The sequence below is a fragment of the Balaenoptera acutorostrata genome, chromosome X (genome assembly GCF_949987535.1).
Source record: "Balaenoptera acutorostrata chromosome X, mBalAcu1.1, whole genome shotgun sequence".
Taxonomy (NCBI): domain Eukaryota; kingdom Metazoa; phylum Chordata; class Mammalia; order Artiodactyla; family Balaenopteridae; genus Balaenoptera; species Balaenoptera acutorostrata.
The window spans coordinates 36,941,918-36,958,840 of record NC_080085.1 but is presented as its reverse complement, the minus strand read 5'-3'; the positions used below and the strand labels follow the sequence as shown (position 1 = coordinate 36,958,840).

The following is a 16,923-nucleotide window of genomic DNA, read 5'->3' as shown; positions in this document are numbered from 1 at the left end:
TCCCCCAACCAGGTCTTCACAGTGGGGTGCCACAGCCCCTCCTCCTTCTATCTACACTCAGACCCTTGGAAACCTCATCTAGTTTTAATGGCTTTAAATGCTATCTGTACACCCTGAATTTATACCTTTAGGCTAGGCCTTGTCCCCTGAGGTATTCTTAATTTAGTTTACAGTTTTGCTCCTCAATACCTCTCTGATTTCACCCCTTACTACTCTCCTCTTCTCACTTTGTTCCCTCACGTTGGCCTCCTTGCTGTTCCTCAGCAGGCCCATACTTGCCTCAGTGCCTCTGTGTTAGTCGTGCCCTTTCCCTAGAATACTCTTCCCCAAGGTATCCTCATGACTTATTCCCTCACCATCTTCAGGTCTTTGCTTAGACATCAGCTTCTTAGTAAGATCTTCCCTGACCACCCAATTTAAAATTTGAGAGAAGGAATGTTCCCTGCCACCAGTATTCCCTATCCCCCTTCCCTGCCTTAGTTTCTTCCATAGTGTTGGTCACCATGAGACATACTTATATTTTACTTATTTGTTTATCTGTCTACTCCCATAAAATATAAGCTGCATAAGAGTGGGAATTTTTCGCTGTTGTTTCACTTCTGTATAGAACCTTTGAAAGTGTCTGACATGTAGTAGGTGCTCATAAATATTAGTTAATGATTTAATGAGTGAATGAATGAATAAATGTTCATACTACTATACTATGCTACCTCCCCAGAAATTATGCAAAATAATAATGTATATTTAAACATAGATTAATAATGTATCTTAACAGCGATGACAAGGAATAATAATATTATCAAACAATGTTGAGATTCCAGTGGATCTTGATTCTCCTTAAGAATATTACTTCTCACATCTGCATTCAACCCTCTGATACTTGGTTCTAGTTATTCTTGACTTGAATTTCCCCAGTTGTAGCTATTCCTGAAAAGAGTAAACAGTTCTGAGATACTTTCTTGTACTTATTTTCTCCCAGAAATAAACCACTTGGGGGGGACTCCTATTTTTCCTTTGCCTCAGTTTCTCATAATGGGGATCTTTTGTTTGTTTGAAGCTAGTTTAAATGCCAAATAACAGTGAAAATGGCAGCCATATTAGTCATTTTTAAGATCCTTTAGAAAATTTGGCTTTCATTATCTTGCATATCTTGACTAATAACATTTATTTTTGGAAGCCCTTATCCCTGCAATGATTATAGTTCTTTTTCCAAATAATCTGAGCTTAATACACAATAGATTTCTGGCACCAGAAAGACAAAAGATAAAAAGTGTCCGTAACTTAAATGAAAAAATTCCAGGAGGCTGTTTGAGCTTAGTGTCACCTGCCATGTCTGAACTACAGTTTACCTTCACTGCAGTGTGTTATCTGAAGATGGAAGAATTCAATGAGAATATTACCTAGCTGATGAGAACAGGCTTATATTTCAGTACTTTTCCATGTATACTTCTAAATCATTTCTGTGCATATAAGTGGTGGTAATTTAGCAATGGCTAAAATTTAAGCTATGGTTTAAATATGAAAAACTCCTGAATAACTGCAATGTAGAGAAATAAAATGATGAAAATCCTTGTAATGAAGAGTACTCAAAGTCATGATACCGTTGTTTTATGTCCAAAAAAGTTATTTCTTTGGCAAACCACAAAAAAAAGTCCTGTTCAGTCATACCATCTCAAAAGGGAATTTGAGTAAATAGACCAATTAATATGTGAATGTCTTGTGGTTGTTAAATTATACGTATTTAACACTTTTATCTAAATTAGTGCTGTTTGCTGTAAATATTCATTCCAACAAAAGTAAGACCAAATAAGATTGTAATTTTCTTATAAACGACTGAGCTCTTTTCACACCCTTTGTAGCCTTAATATATATAGACTTCAAGTATATTGACTATAATAAAGATGAAAAGGGTATTTATATTAGGCTAATCAATTTGAATTTTGGAAAAATCAATCAACACACCAATTAAATGTATATTCAGCATGTAGTGTGCACAAGGGACAGTGAATCAAGTACTTCATTAAAGTGCAAGACACGTTGCTATAGACATTTTTCTGAATTCATATCACATTACTATTAGTTTCAGGTAGGACTGTTTAATCCAGAAAAATATTTTTTTTTCTTTTGTCTCATTTTTATAATGCTTTGAGGTTGTTATTATTTACTTGTTTTCTGGTATGAGGTACCTTAACAGACTTTTTTTTTAATCTTGTGATTTCATCTGCTTAGAAAATATCAGGAATCATAATTTAAGCATAATTTTATTAAAAAAAATTTTTTGACTGTGTCCTTCTCTCTCTCTCCACTTCACCTTAGTGAACGGTGAGCAGAAGAGGTGTTCACTAGAAATAGAGTTCACAGTCTGCTATGCACTAAACTTCCCAACCTATTAGAGAGAGAAAGGCATAGTCAGCCCGTGAAATGAATTTTCAAATGCTGTTAATATAACATAAAGAAACAGAAAGATAACCTCAAAGAAGTCACACGTGAGAAGCACCTCACAAGAATACAGAAGTATGAGCCCAGGAAGACTAATGGGGGGCATGAGAGGTCACTGTAGGCCAGCGCTCCAGAGAGGGCTGCACGTAACATGTTAGTAGGACTGAAGGGGGCCCATGTGGGAGGTACAGAGGAGCACAGGCAAAACATTATAAGTGTTCAGGGCATTCAGGGATGGGGTCAGGGAACACTGGCATAATACAAAAGTCAGCTATTTGAAGGGTTGTGGTAGTAGTAGCCTGAAAATTTGGTTTGAGGGAAGAATATATCTAGAATGCCAAATTAAGTACTTTAGATATTAGGGTATAGAGAGTTAAAAGCTACTGCAAGCTTTTGAGCAATGATACAGGGCAAGCAGTATGCTCATATAATTCCTGTGGACACTGTGCACAGGCGGGTTGCCTGTCAGGATGCAAGCAGTAGAGGCAAAGAGATCCTATAGAAGCTGGGCTGTCCAGTTAGGAAGCGACAGGGGCCTGGAGCAGGGAGTAAAACTGGGAGCGGGAAAGAAATACCCAGACCAAGAGTGATTAAGGAAGGAAAATTGATGAGGCTCAGTTGAGTGATTCAAGATATTCAGAATTAGGAAGCCTGTAGAGGGGTTAAACATGTAGAGTGGAAGTGATTTATTTTAAACTTTCAAAATTTAAATTTAATTTAGTTGAGATTTTCTTGGTTCTTAGTATGAAGAGTACTTCTGGATATTGTGCTGCACATTTTTAGTAGTATTACGTTATGAGACTATGATTCTTATTTAAATCTTCTATTTTGGTAGGCAGTTAACCCAATTAGATTCAGAACACATGTCCTAGTCCACTTCTATGGGCTGTGATTCAAATGCCAATTTCATTTTCAATGCCTTTGCAATACTCCTCTAGTCTGTCCCACTTGTATGCTACCCAGAGGCTCATTTGGAACCTGGGAGGTACTTCATAAGCCATAGTTTAGTCTCAAAGTTCTTGCTCTGTTGGTTGTCATTGGTTTTACACATGGGTATACTAGGGATGTGCCAAAGCCCCTCCTTCCCCAGCTACCTCCTCTTTGTAATCCTGCCCCTGTTCTCCAGGGGTGGGGTGCCACCTCTTTGCTCTTCTTTGCTTCAGGCAGGGCTGGTTTGGTGGAAAGTGTTCTGAGGGGGAGGAACTTGGCTTCTTTCATGGTGATCCCCTGGAATGGAGTGGGTGAAGTCAAAAGGGTTCTGTCCTGCAGAGCCAACCTCTTCTCAGTCCTTTGGCTAAAGAGAGGAGGCTTTTCTTGGGGGTCATTTTGTCTGCGCTCCCCTGGGAGTTTCCAGGTTGTGGGCTGCTCTCACACCCAGGTGAGGATATGTTAGGAGGCCAAAAAAACACCCCAGATATATCACCACAGGATCACACCTCTGAGTCCTAGGGTCCCTCCACTGTCGGACTTCTTTTCTCTAGCTTTCAATCTTCTGTTAGCTGCTTTCACTTTTGAGTCATTAATTTCCTTGTTATCAAGAACTCTTAACTAAAAAAAGTAGACTTTGGAAAAAGAAGAGTTTATTCTGTGGATTGGGGAGTGCTTTAAAAATCAGCTCCAATGCCTGTTTCTGGCTCTAGAATCCAGACATGACATGTATCTTTCAAGCCGCTTTCCCCAGGCCCTTTCTCTCTCTCTCCCTCTCTCCCTCCCTCTCTCCCCACCCCCCCCCCCTCTCTCTCTCTCTCTCTCTCTCTCTCTCTCTCTCTCTCTCTCTCTCTCTCACACACACACACACACACACACACACACACACACACACACGGCGTCAGCCAGAGACTTGATCTCAGTTCTACTAACTGCAAAGACTACAAAGGGCTTGAGAAAGGGAATGAAACCGCCCTTTTTCTTAAAAAGCAATGGAAATTTTTTCTGTTACATATGCCTAAAATGTTGAACAATTTCATTTTAAGTGAAATTTAGTTAGATTTTAGCCTCAGTTCAGTAGTAGTAATAAGGAAAGACCCCCTACTAGCTCTGTCCAATAAGAATTTTCTGCCATGAGGGCAGTGTTTATATCTGCACTGTCCAATGTGATAGACACTAGCCACATGTTGGCTGTTTAGCGCTTGAAATATGGCTAGTACAACTGAATATTTAATTATATTTAAATATTTATCATATTATTATATTTAAATTATATAAATATAAAAATATATCTTACCTAGTGGCTACTGTACTGGACATAGCAGCCTTAGACTCTCTATTCAAAAATATGCTGTAACTAGGTTCACCTTTTTTGGAAATGAATAAAGTGAGTAAGTTTTAAAAATTAAAAATGGGTTACAGATTTGTTCCTCTGTAATTCTCACTGTTCTATTTTTACCTTTTTTCTTATGTAATAGGAACATGTTTTCAGTTAGAAAATAGCCATTATTTAGTAAACTATTTGTTCTCACACACACACTTTAAAAAGCTCCTAAACTTTTTTATGTCGGAGATTTCCATGTCTTGACTAATAAAAGTGATTATTAAAACTCAGGGAAACCAAACATGTACCTATACAGCATCTCATTTAATCTTCATAACAATCCTGTAAGATTAGTTTGCAGAAAGGCACAACTGATACTGAGAGAATGTAAGGTCATACAGCTAGACCTAAATGACCCAGAATTTGAACAAAAGTCTTTCAACTCCAAGGCCCTTGTCTTCCTACTATACCATGCGGTACCTTTTTGTTTGTTTGTTTTCTTCTTGTTGTTTATAAAACCTTCCCTGGGGTTTTTTTTCCCCCTGTATTCTATCATGATACAAAATAATTTTTATTCAAAAAATAATGTAAAACCCATTTTGATGTTTGTTCTTCAGTGTACATTAATTAAATATCACCAGACCTAACACAATTAAAATTTGTAATCTACAAGCAATAACCGAAATCCATGAAAAGATTCCATTGCTTGTCCTAAAATAGTAATTTTATCCTTCTCTCTGCTAGTTAATTATTTGATAAATTCTTATGTCTTCTATATTGGTGAACCTATTTTGGCTCAGTGCAGGAAAAGGATGTTAAGCCCCTAAAGATAATGAAATTATTTCTAAGATGTTTAGCACATGGAATCTAGCAGAAATAAAAATTGGAGTCATTTTGACATTTGAGTGTTGTATGTGTACTCAAGATTATCATTTTGCTCTCCAGGGAACTCTTGTTACTATTAGTCATTAATACAGAAAATAAATTTTCAAGTGTTTGTATTCATTCCTTAGGAATTTTCACTGATAATAAGGTGAAGCGTTGACAGGACTGACTGTAAAATCCTACTTAAATTCAAAAGTAAATTTTGTAAGTACATGATACCAAAACATTTGATTTTAGAAGTAGTTCACATACAAAGAGAAATTTTAGTTACAAAATAATAATAATGTGATCTTGGACTTAATTTGAAAATATTATATGGTATCCAGATGGCAAATAAACACATGCAAAGATGGTCAACATCATTAGTCATTAGAGAAATACAAATTAACACCACAACGAAATACCTATACACACATATATCAGAATGGCTAAAATCAAAAAGACTAAAACACACCAAGTGTTGGTGCAGATGTTGAACAACTGGAACTTATACAATGCTATGGGAATGTAAAATGGTACAACCACTTTGGGAAACTGTTGGGCAGTTTCTTAAATGTTAAACATACTCTTATAAAATGACCCAGCCATTCTACTCCTAAGTATTTACCTAAGAGAAATGAAACATATATCCATATAGAGACTTGTACATTAATGTTCAGAGCATCCTTATACATAATAGGCAAAAATTGGAAACAACCCAGGGTCCATCAACAGGTGAATGAATAAACAAGTTTATGGTACATCTATACAATGGAATACCCCTCAGCAATAAAAAGGAATGAACTATTGGTACATGCAACAACATGGGTGAAGTTAAAATATTTAGGCTGAGTGAATGAAGTTGGACAATAATTAACATGTACTGTATTATTCCATCTATATAAAATTCTAGAAAATGCAAACTAATCTAAAGTAACGGAGAGTAGATCAGTGATTGCCTGGGGTTGGGGAAGGGGATGACAGAGACACAAGGAAGCTTTTGAGAATGATGGATATGTTCATTATGATTGTGGTGATGGTTTTATGTTTATATACATATGTCAAAACTTATCCCATCGTACATGTGCAGTTAATTGTATGCTAATTATACCTCAGTAAAACTTTTTCGGGAAAACAAAACAAATTACATTCAGAGTCTATCTCCCTGTCACCCTTTTTACTGTTTCCATCTGGTTTCATCTACCATCATCTCTCCCCTGGATTACTACAGTAACCTCCTAACTGGTCTCCCTGCCTTTTTTTTTAAACCCTCGCCCCCTTCCAATCTATTCTCAACACAACAACCAGAGTGTTCCTCTAAACTTGTCAGATCACATCACTCCAGCTCAAAAACCCCCCAGTTGCTCCATCTCCCACTCAGAATAAAAGCCAAAGGCCCTTTATGCCCTCCACCAGCCTTGCCACTTCTCTAATCTGATCTACTATTTACTCCACACACGGGTCTCCTTGCTATTTATTGAAAATTTCAGGTACACTCTCTCCTTTGAAAGGCCTTTGCATTAGTTGTTCTATCTGCCTAGACCCACTCTCTCACCTCTTTTGGATATTACTTTCTCAGTTGAGCCTACTTTGACCATCCTATTTTAAATTGCAATGTACCTTTACCCTGCCTTACTTTTTGCTTTATTCCATAGCACTCTTAGCATACTCTATAATTTACCTTTTTTTTGTATTTTATCTTCTCCCACTGAAATATGAGCTACATGAGGGCCAGAATCTTTGCTGGTTTTGTTTACTTGTTAATCCCAAGAGCATAGAACAATGCCTGGCATATAGTAGGCACTCAAGAAATATTTCTAAAATAAATACTTGTAGCATAAAATCTTCCAGATACACTGACAAATTAGACTAGAATCAAAGAGGGAGACAAGGAGAATGAAACACAGATTGAAATATACATGAGAAGTTGAGGCAACTGGAGATGTTATCACAGAGAGGAATAGATTTAGTGGAAGCATGATCCCCCTCTTAACTACTAAAGGGGTATTATATGGAAGAGGTAGTATGTTTGCTCTATGATCCCCAAGGAGAAGAGCTAGTCCATACAAGCCAGATGTGGGACCAGGCTGAGTAAGAATTTTTTCACTTTCTTAAAATTGTAGTGGGCTGCCATAAAGTAATCTGTTGTATGAGGTCAAACAGAATGATCATCCATCAGGAATTGCAGGGGATCCCACGTGGGAAGTGGTTGAATTAGATGGCCTTGAAAAGTTTGTCCTAGTTTGAAGATACTGTGACTCTTTTTTAAATCCAGTTATTCCTGACAACTTAGAATGCTGAGTTAGTTGTGGAGTTAATTTTTTAAAGGCTCATTTTACCTAACAAGATTGTATCAACGGTAACTTCATACCTTCATAGTAATTATGATTAATTGTTTTAGCCACATAGCCATATATCTGAAAATTACATGGACCATTATTTTAGCCCTTTGTTATTGCTGAAAATGAAATAATATTTTACTATCAGTTTTGACCTTCATATCCAATTTGGGCTTACTGTTTATTTAGATTAAGCTCCTTCACTCTTTTAAACAGTTATGTGTGTTCATTATCTTTCATCTTTTATAGGAGCGGGATCGTTATGCCTACAAGATTCATCTTCCAGAAACAGTAGAACAACTGAGGAAATTTAATGCAAGGAGGAAACTAAAGGTAAATTAAAGAAATCATCAAAAAGCCAGATAGAGGCAGTTGATGATAATGTTTTTATTCTGTTTCAGTACCCATAAATATTATCCTGGTATTGGCTGTTGCTTTCTTACAGCTAAATTCTTATTTCCAAAAGTTACCATTATTTCAATAAGATTTTGGTTTTTTAAGTCATTTAAGGTAATATCTAAGTACAAATCCAAACAATAAGTTATAATAAATGGAAGATTAATCATATTTTAGATTTATGTTATCTCTAAAATTCATAGCAGAGATATAATTACTTTAAAAATAGTAATTTGCTATTATTATCCATTATTGTTGAATTTTAATCTAGGCCATGCTTTCTCAAACTTAAATATTTTGTCAGAAAATGTGAGTTTAGTTCAATGGGAATAATACCAAATTAGAATTGGAACTAGGGTTGAACAGCCATCACAAAGCAGTAAAAATCCCCACTACCTTAGTCTACTAGAAAATATTTTCAAATCACTTTTCTCACTTTTTCTTTATTCTTCCTAGGGTACCTTTCTCCCGTTTACCATGCTCCCTATCCTCCACCCCACCAAAAACAGACAAATAAACAAACAAAACACAGTATTTACTTCATATGGAGGGCCCATTTGACTTTAAAAGGTTTTTGAGGTTTTTGAAAAAGACCCGGAATAAAATAATGGAATCTTTCAGCACTGGGCAAAAATCTTATGGGACAGCATTTCCCTCCTCCCCCCAACAGAGGAAACTATTATATTATGGTCTTAAAGTTAACTTATATTTGACTTACTTTAATTACTATTAAAAAACTTAGCTCTATCCTCTAAGTGGTTGATTAGATGAGTCCTCCTTAGCCATGTGACTCCTGCCAACTATAAAACTTCTCTTCATAAGTATTTTCAGATATGTCATAAGTTGCAATAATATTATTAATTCATTGTTATTTGACTCCTGAAATATGTGAATGATTGTATTCAACTCTAGATTTATAAGAACATTTATATGAATTTTCAGGAAACTATGTAGGCTACAGTATTATCATATGGAGCTGAACTGGCCAACATATTAGCCACTAGCCACATGTAGCGTTTTAAATCTAAATTAACTAAAATTAAATAAAATTAAAAGGTCAGTTCCGGGACTTCCCTGGTGGTGCAGTGGTTGAGAATCTGCCTGCCAACGCAGGGGACACAGGTTCGAGCCCTGGTCCAGGACGATCCCACATGCTGCGGAGCAACTAAGCCTGTGCACCACAACTACTGAGCCTGCACTCTAGGGCCCGCGAGCCACAACTGCTGAGCCCACGAGCCACAGCTGCTGAGCCCGCATGCCACAACTACTGGAGCCCACGTGCCTAGAGCCTGTGCTCCGCAACGAGAAGCCACCTCAATGAGAAGCCTGCGCACCGCAACGAAGAGTAGCCCCTGCTCACAGCAACTAGAGAAAGCCCGCACACAGCAACAAAGACCCAACGTAGCCAAAAAATTAAATAAATAAATAAATAAAGTTAAAAAAAAAAAAAAGGTCAGTTCCTCAGTCACATTAGCACATTCCAAGTGTTCAGCAACCATATGTGGCTAGTGGCTGCCATATTGGACAGAGCAGATATAGGACATTTCCATCACTGCAAAAAGTTCTATTAGAGAGTGCAACTGTAGAGTAAGGGAAATTCTAACATGTCACTGTTGGTGATGATTGTTCCCAGTTAAGCCTTTTTCCTAGTTGTTTTTGCAGTCAGGGGTACAAACTGGCTCTTCTCTATTTAAAAATCCTCAGCAAAACAATAATTATTAATGACATGCCATTATTGAGATGGTGCCCAAAGGAGTTTCCCGAGACTTTTGGTTTTTTGCTTTGCTATACACCTGAACCAGTATGGCCTACAAAAGAAAAAGAAAATCTTATCCAAAGTGAATGGTTAGCCGTTTTTGAAGTTAATTTCTTTCCCAAAGAAGCTATTAATTATACTTCTTTCTCAATTCTTCCCTAAAGTCTTTTTAACTCTATTGTTGCTTTGGCCTGTGTGACATTACCCTGTCTGGGATTGAACCTTTCATTGCCCAAATAAAAGCCGTTTACTATAGGGTTCAGGCTTGCCCCCTCACAAGAAACACATGCTGTATTTCTCCCAGTGCCACTGAATCAGACTTGGGCCTAAAATAGCCAAAGTGGTGACTAAGATTCATTTGGACAGGAGCAAGCTGTCACAGCAGAGAGGGGTCATGTGAATTTACCACATCCCTTTGCAAGCCTCTTTAAAATTTAAGACCCACCAAACAACCTAGAATTAGGAGCATCAGCAGGGTTATCACTGAGTTTTTTTTCAGCTTCTGGTAAGGCTGTATTCCTTTGTGTATTCAGCCACCCTGGTTAAAGCTTGTTATACCTACTCTCCTCAAGAAACTAATTCTCATTCTGCCATTTCTGTGAGCTTCTAGAACAGAGATTGCAACTTCCCTGGCTTTCAGAGCTCACCACACAATTTATTTTCACAAATGAACAGCTAGGTACCCATCCTTCTACCTAGACACTGTTTTTAAGCCCATCAAATGGTGGGAAACACCCTAATTATTATGATTCCCTTTGAAGTTCACACAAAGCAGTAGAAAATTGATTTTATTACTAAGTCAGAGGTAGGAAATTTTTATTGTCAGTGGCAAGAAGAAAGTGAATGAGTACAGTGTTATGGGAAAGAGTGACCTCTAGAGCTACATCGCCTTAGGTGAATTCTGACCCTGACACTAGCTGTGTAACCTTGAACGAGTTATTTAAATTTTGTGTGCCTCAATTTCCTTGTCTATAAAATGGGGATAATGATAATAGCTAACTCATAGGGTTATAAGGATTTAAGGAATTAATATAGCAGTTAGAATAGTACCTAGCAGTCATACGTGCTCCATAGATATTATTTTCTATTAACATTTTATTGTTATTGTTTTATTATTATAACAACTGTAATTCCTAAATGGACGCTCCATACCATTTTAGCTTTTCCCCAGTAACATCATTTACATTTTGAGATTTTTAAAGGCTTTCAAAAAATTACAGAACACCAAAAATGTCGCTGAATAATCTCTATTTATGTATTTCTTCCAAAGTAATGATGCTTAGACTTTTCTGACCATTTTGATCATCATTTTCCTTCACAGTATCTAGAAAGAAAGGATCTTATACCTGTGATATATTGTAATAGTCACTCCCCTTCTAGTGACTCTAGTATCTTTCCTCTAGTGTCATATCCATCCTGTGATATACATTCTTTAGAGCAGTGGCTCTCCAAGTGTGATCCCCAGACCATCAGCATCAGCATCACCTGGGAACTTATTAAAAATACAGATTCTCAGGCTCTAGTACAGTCAGGCAAAAAAAAAAAAAAAGGCATCCAGATTGGAAAGAAAGTAAAGTTGTCTTTGTTTACAGATGACATGATCTTGTATATAGAAAATCCTTAGGAATCTGCAAATATCTATTAGAAGTAATAAGTTCAGCAAGGTTGCAAGATACAAGATCAGTATATAAAATTGAGTTGTATTTCTATATATGAGCAATGAACAGTCTTAAAATGAAATTAAACAATTCCATTCACAATAGCATCAAAAAGAATGAAACACTTAAGAATAAATTTAACAAAAGAATTTTAAGACTTGTGAACTAATATTGCTGAGAGAAATTAAAGAAGATCTAAATAAATGGAGAGGTATTTAATATTCGTGGATTGGAAGACTCAATATTGTTAAGATGGCAATTCTTCCCAAATTGGTCTGTAGGTTGAACACAATCCCTATCAAAGTTTTAGCAGAAATTGACAAACTGATCCTAAATTTACATGGAAATGCAGAGGACCAAGAATAGTCAAAACAATCTGTTGAAAAAGAACAAAGTTGGAGGACTTATATTTTCCAACACTTACTATAAAGCTATAGTATCTGTGGTACTGGTATGGTATAGGGTTAGACGTGTAGATTGGTGAAGAGAATCAAGAGTTCAGGAATAAACTCTTATATTTATGGTCAGTTGATTTTCAACCAAAATGCCAAAGCAATTCAATGGGGAAGGAATAGTCTTTTCAACAAATGGTGCTGGGACAATTGGATATTGACATGCAGTAAAAGACATAAACGGCCACGTATCGGATGGTTGCATTTATTTGCAATATCTCGAATAGGTATTTACGTGTGTAAGTCCATAGAGACAAAAAGCAAACTGGTGATTGCCAGGCACTGGGTAGTGACTGCTTAATGGGTATAGGGACTTTCTGGGTTGGGATGAGGATGTTTTGGATCTAGACAGAAGTGGTGGCCGCATAACATTGTGAATGTACTAATTAGCACTGAATTGTACACTTTAAAATGGTTGGTTTTATGTTATGTGAATTCCACATAACCTACTTTTTTTTTATACCATATGACAAAATAGTCTTCTTAAATACTGGCTTTCACTTTGGCACACTTGAAGGACATGACACATTCACATAGTAACAGTAGCTCACCACACCAGTCAGCTCAGCCAAGACATCACCCATCCCTCCCCCCCTCAGCCCCAGGCATGCAGGAGGTTGGAGGGGCATACGTTTATTGAAAAAGCCCCATGGGTGATTCTGATAAGTTTACCTTATTGAGAGTCATTACTCTAAAGCACAAACTTGTAATTGGTCTACAAAATTCCGTCATACGTACATATCATAATTTAATTAACCAGCTGTTGGACATGGACATTGCTTCCAGTTTTCCACAACCATAAATACTATTGCATTGACTCTGTTTTCACTAATCTTTGTACACCTCTGATTATATTCTTAGGGTAAGTTCTTTGCTACTGGAACTTGTTGGCATCAGAGTGTATACATGTATTTAAGATTTTTGATCTCTATGAATAACTTACCTTCCAAAAGGCTTATACCTGTTTATAAATTTTAATGTATTTTTGGTAGTGAGTTTATTATTTTTGCAGTTGAACCTTTTTCCCATTCTGAAAGTTTTGTGAAACTATTTTATGCCAGAATATAAAACATTATTCATTTTACTCTACTGAAATTTCAAGACTATTACTCATTATTGGTTATAATAGTGTCAGTACTCAGCAATCAGAAATTGTTCCTTTCCATATTCATACATTCATTTTGGCATTTAACCTATTCAGCAAGCTACAGGACACAACAAATACCTAATGAGAAAATTATTTGGACAAGTATAAAGCATTGACATCATTTTCAGACTATCTTTCGAACTGTAGGTTTTAAAAGTTTATAGAACCCTACATGTGATTTGAATTATCACACATTTCTTTTTATTTTCCTTTCTTTCTTTCATTATTTTATTTTACACCTGTGAATGATGATGGAAAATTTCTTTTCACCATTTTGGTTATCAGACATTTCATATGTTGAATTTTTCCCCTCCTTTTATTTCATACCGAGCTCTAGAATTTTAATACTTCAGTTTTTTTACATCCTCTAGAAATAATACTTCTTATATAAACTACATAGTCCTGAGTACAGGACTAGATATGAGGATTGTATTTTCTCAGACTGAATATTAGGATGCATGGGACAGAGTGTGTGATCCAGACTGTCTGGAAAATCTGTGCTCTATGGGTATGTGTCTCTTAAGGAGGCATACCTGTACTCTAACTCTGGGTGCCATTTACATGAAGGAGTTACTGTGCAAGGGGGCGAGGTGGGGAAAGGGGCTGTGGGTGTCTGAGCTTGTCTATCTAGGGAAGAGGCTCAGCAGGAAATCTGTTCTAGAAATCATTCCCTTTGCTTCATGAATTAGAAAGCAAATTTCCCTATAGTGAAGTATGTCAAAGTTATTCTGTACAAATAGAAGCAATATTCTGTATTTGGGTAAGTTTATTGCAGTCACTTCAGGAAAGGGTGAGTTGAATCTGTGTAATTCAATTTAGAGGATAAAACCATTTATTCCTTGTATATACAGAAAGTGAGGGAGATTTCTGATAACTTCCTATAATTTTCCTTTATTGATTTTGCAAATTGCAAAAATATAGCCTGCATTACTTCTCTGACTTACCAGTCGGTCTCTTGGGTTCCTGCAGTTTGTAGAACTAGAAAAAAATTTGTTTAGGAATGCCGTTTTCCGGTACTCGCTATCCAATACAATAGCCACTAGGCATATGTGGCTACTTAATTTTTAATTTTAATTAATATTAAATAAAATTTAAAATTTGATTTCTCGGTTGCACTAGCCACATTTCAAGTGCTCAGTACCACAATGTGGCCAGTCGCTACAGTATTGGGCAGTACAGGTATAGAACATTTCTGTCATCACGGAAAGTTCTGTTGTACAGCACTGCTATCTGCAAGAGTAATGCTACACCTAAGCAGCACCTTTTGAGAGGTCAACCAGGAAGCTTTAAGTAGCTGCCTTTTGTCAGTCTTCCCCCTTCTATCAATTCATCAACAGCTAACTTAAAGATTTATCGAGGACCTTTGTGCCCTAATGAAAACCAGCACTTACCCAGAGTCCTCTAATTACAGGAGAGAACAGTAAATTAGCAGAGAGGTTGCAGGCTCCAGCTCCTCAGAGCAGTAAATCTGGTATCCAGAAGGCACCTTTGATTCTAAACCTGAAAACGGTTATTCTGGTATGAACAGTTACATAAATAATAATTGACGTGAGTTTGACCTTATATTTTATAAAGCAATTCTATTAGTTGCTGATTCTGAAATACAAAGTTTATTACTCCCAAAGTTAGACAGTCTAGCTTTTGAAAGTTATTATATACATTAAAAGACCATCTTTATGAAATACTTTTACACAGACCCAAAAGGATTCCTAAGATATCTATTCCATGCAGTTGCTCTGAAATATAGCCATATCTACTACACTAACAAGTCTCATTTTTAATCTTCTTCAGAGAAGATAGCACAGCCTCCTTTAATCATATGCCCTGACTTAATTTTGAAACTCTAGCTTTTAGACTTTTGTTTAGATTATGCTTAAGTATCAAATACATATAGGCCATGCTGACTAAACTGAATGATAACTTTGGTTGTGACTATATGGAGAGAGATGGGAAGTTCTGATTTAATTAATGATCTTACCTCATTATCATCTAGGACCTAATTCTTACATGTAGTCAACATAAATCCTTTAACATTTCTGCCTCGAAATGATTTTCTAGCCTTTTGGTCAGCCTCAACCACTCCAAATTCTCCACCCTTTTTAGGGTTTTGAGTTGTGTTCTGAATCTTAGTAAGATGATCCTCTCTCAGATTCTTAAGTCACACTTGAATTTGTATGTCCCTGTGATGCGTTTTGCCCCCTCAGTATATCACAGAATGATTGTGTGACCTTGCCACTTGGGTGCAAAGCCAGTATTCTATATCTCATACTTGTGTGTTTTGTATTTAGACTTTTAAAAATATACCTCCCTGCCCTTGTGCCTATCAGACTTCATGGTACTTGTTTCTGAGCTCAGTTAGGGGGCACCAGAAAGGGGGTATTGGCTTTTGACTGTGTCTTCAAGTCAGTAATTCATCTGTGTTCAACTCTCCTGTTCCTTACTTAATAACTTTGTTGTTTCCCTAAGTGCATGTACAGTAGTTTAACTTAGCAGAAGTCTGAGCTAACCATTTTCTTTGTTTGTTTTCCACTTCCTTAAATGAGACACAGAATCATCTAGTGGGGAGTGTTCCATTTTGATGTTTGACATATTAACTACAATTATGATTGAGCTTAATTACTTGTAGTTCTCTTTTTCTTTGAATTTAAAATCTGCCTTCTCCTTTCTAGGTTAATTTGCTTAGTAGAAAATTGCATCATTAATATTAGTAATCCGATTGTGAATGGTCTTCTTTTTTTAAAAAATAAATTTATTTATTTATTTGTTTTTATCTTTGGCTGTGCTGGTTCTTTGGTGCTGCACATGGGCTTTCTCTAGTTGAGGCAAGCAGTGGCTACTCTTCGTTGCGATGCGCAGGCTTCTCATTGTCATGGCTTCTCTTGTTGCAGAGCACAGGCTCTAGAGTGCAGGCTCAGTAGTTGTGGCGCACGGGCTTAGCTGCTCCGTGGCAAGTGGGATCTTTCCAGGCCAGGGATCAAACCTGTGTCCCCTGCATTGGCAGGCAGATTCTTAACCACTGCGCCACCAGGGAAGCCCGTGAATGGTCTTCTTAACTCAAAATCGTTATGTTTTACTCTCAAAACTTACTGAAGTATAAGTAAGATATACTGAAGTATATCTTCTAAACTAAAGTAGATAGAAAACTTCTTTACGAAGGATTTAATAAACTGGAAAGTTTGAAGAACTACTTGTATAAGATCTGGTTTTATGTTGTTATATCCACAGGCTCTTCAATAGCGACAGTGTAGTAGAGGGGTTGGCAAACTACAATCTGGGGACCAAAGCACTCACATAAGAGCTTTACGCTTTCACAAATTAATACATCTATATTTCTATTTTTATATATAAAGTTTTATTGGAACACAGTGATGGAAATTCATGTACATATAGTCTATAGCTGCTTTCACGCTAAATGGCAGAGTTGAATAGTTACAACAGAGACCATATGCCCTGCAAGCCTAAAATATTCACTCTCTGGCCCTTTACAGGAAAATATTTTTGACCCCTAGTACAGTAAAAACCCTTGAACTGGGGAGAGTAGTCAGAAGACCTCCATTCTGTCTACTCTTGATTCTAAGTTGGCAGCAACCTTAATAGGTTACTAAGCCTCTCTAGACCTCA

The 16,923-nt window shown here is 36.7% G+C and overlaps 1 protein-coding gene across 8 annotated transcripts in view; it reads left to right on the top strand.

Moving 5' to 3' along the window:
• The window catches only part of CASK (calcium/calmodulin dependent serine protein kinase), a 393,911-nt gene that overhangs the window by 267,746 nt on the left and 109,242 nt on the right, over positions 1–16,923 (top strand). For all 8 annotated transcript variants that reach the window (XM_057537971.1, XM_057537969.1, XM_057537975.1 and 5 more), the window contains exon 9: positions 8,143–8,226. In XM_057537971.1, coding sequence (XP_057393954.1) covers positions 8,143–8,226 — 84 coding nt within the window. The remainder of the gene's footprint in view (positions 1–8,142; positions 8,227–16,923) is intronic.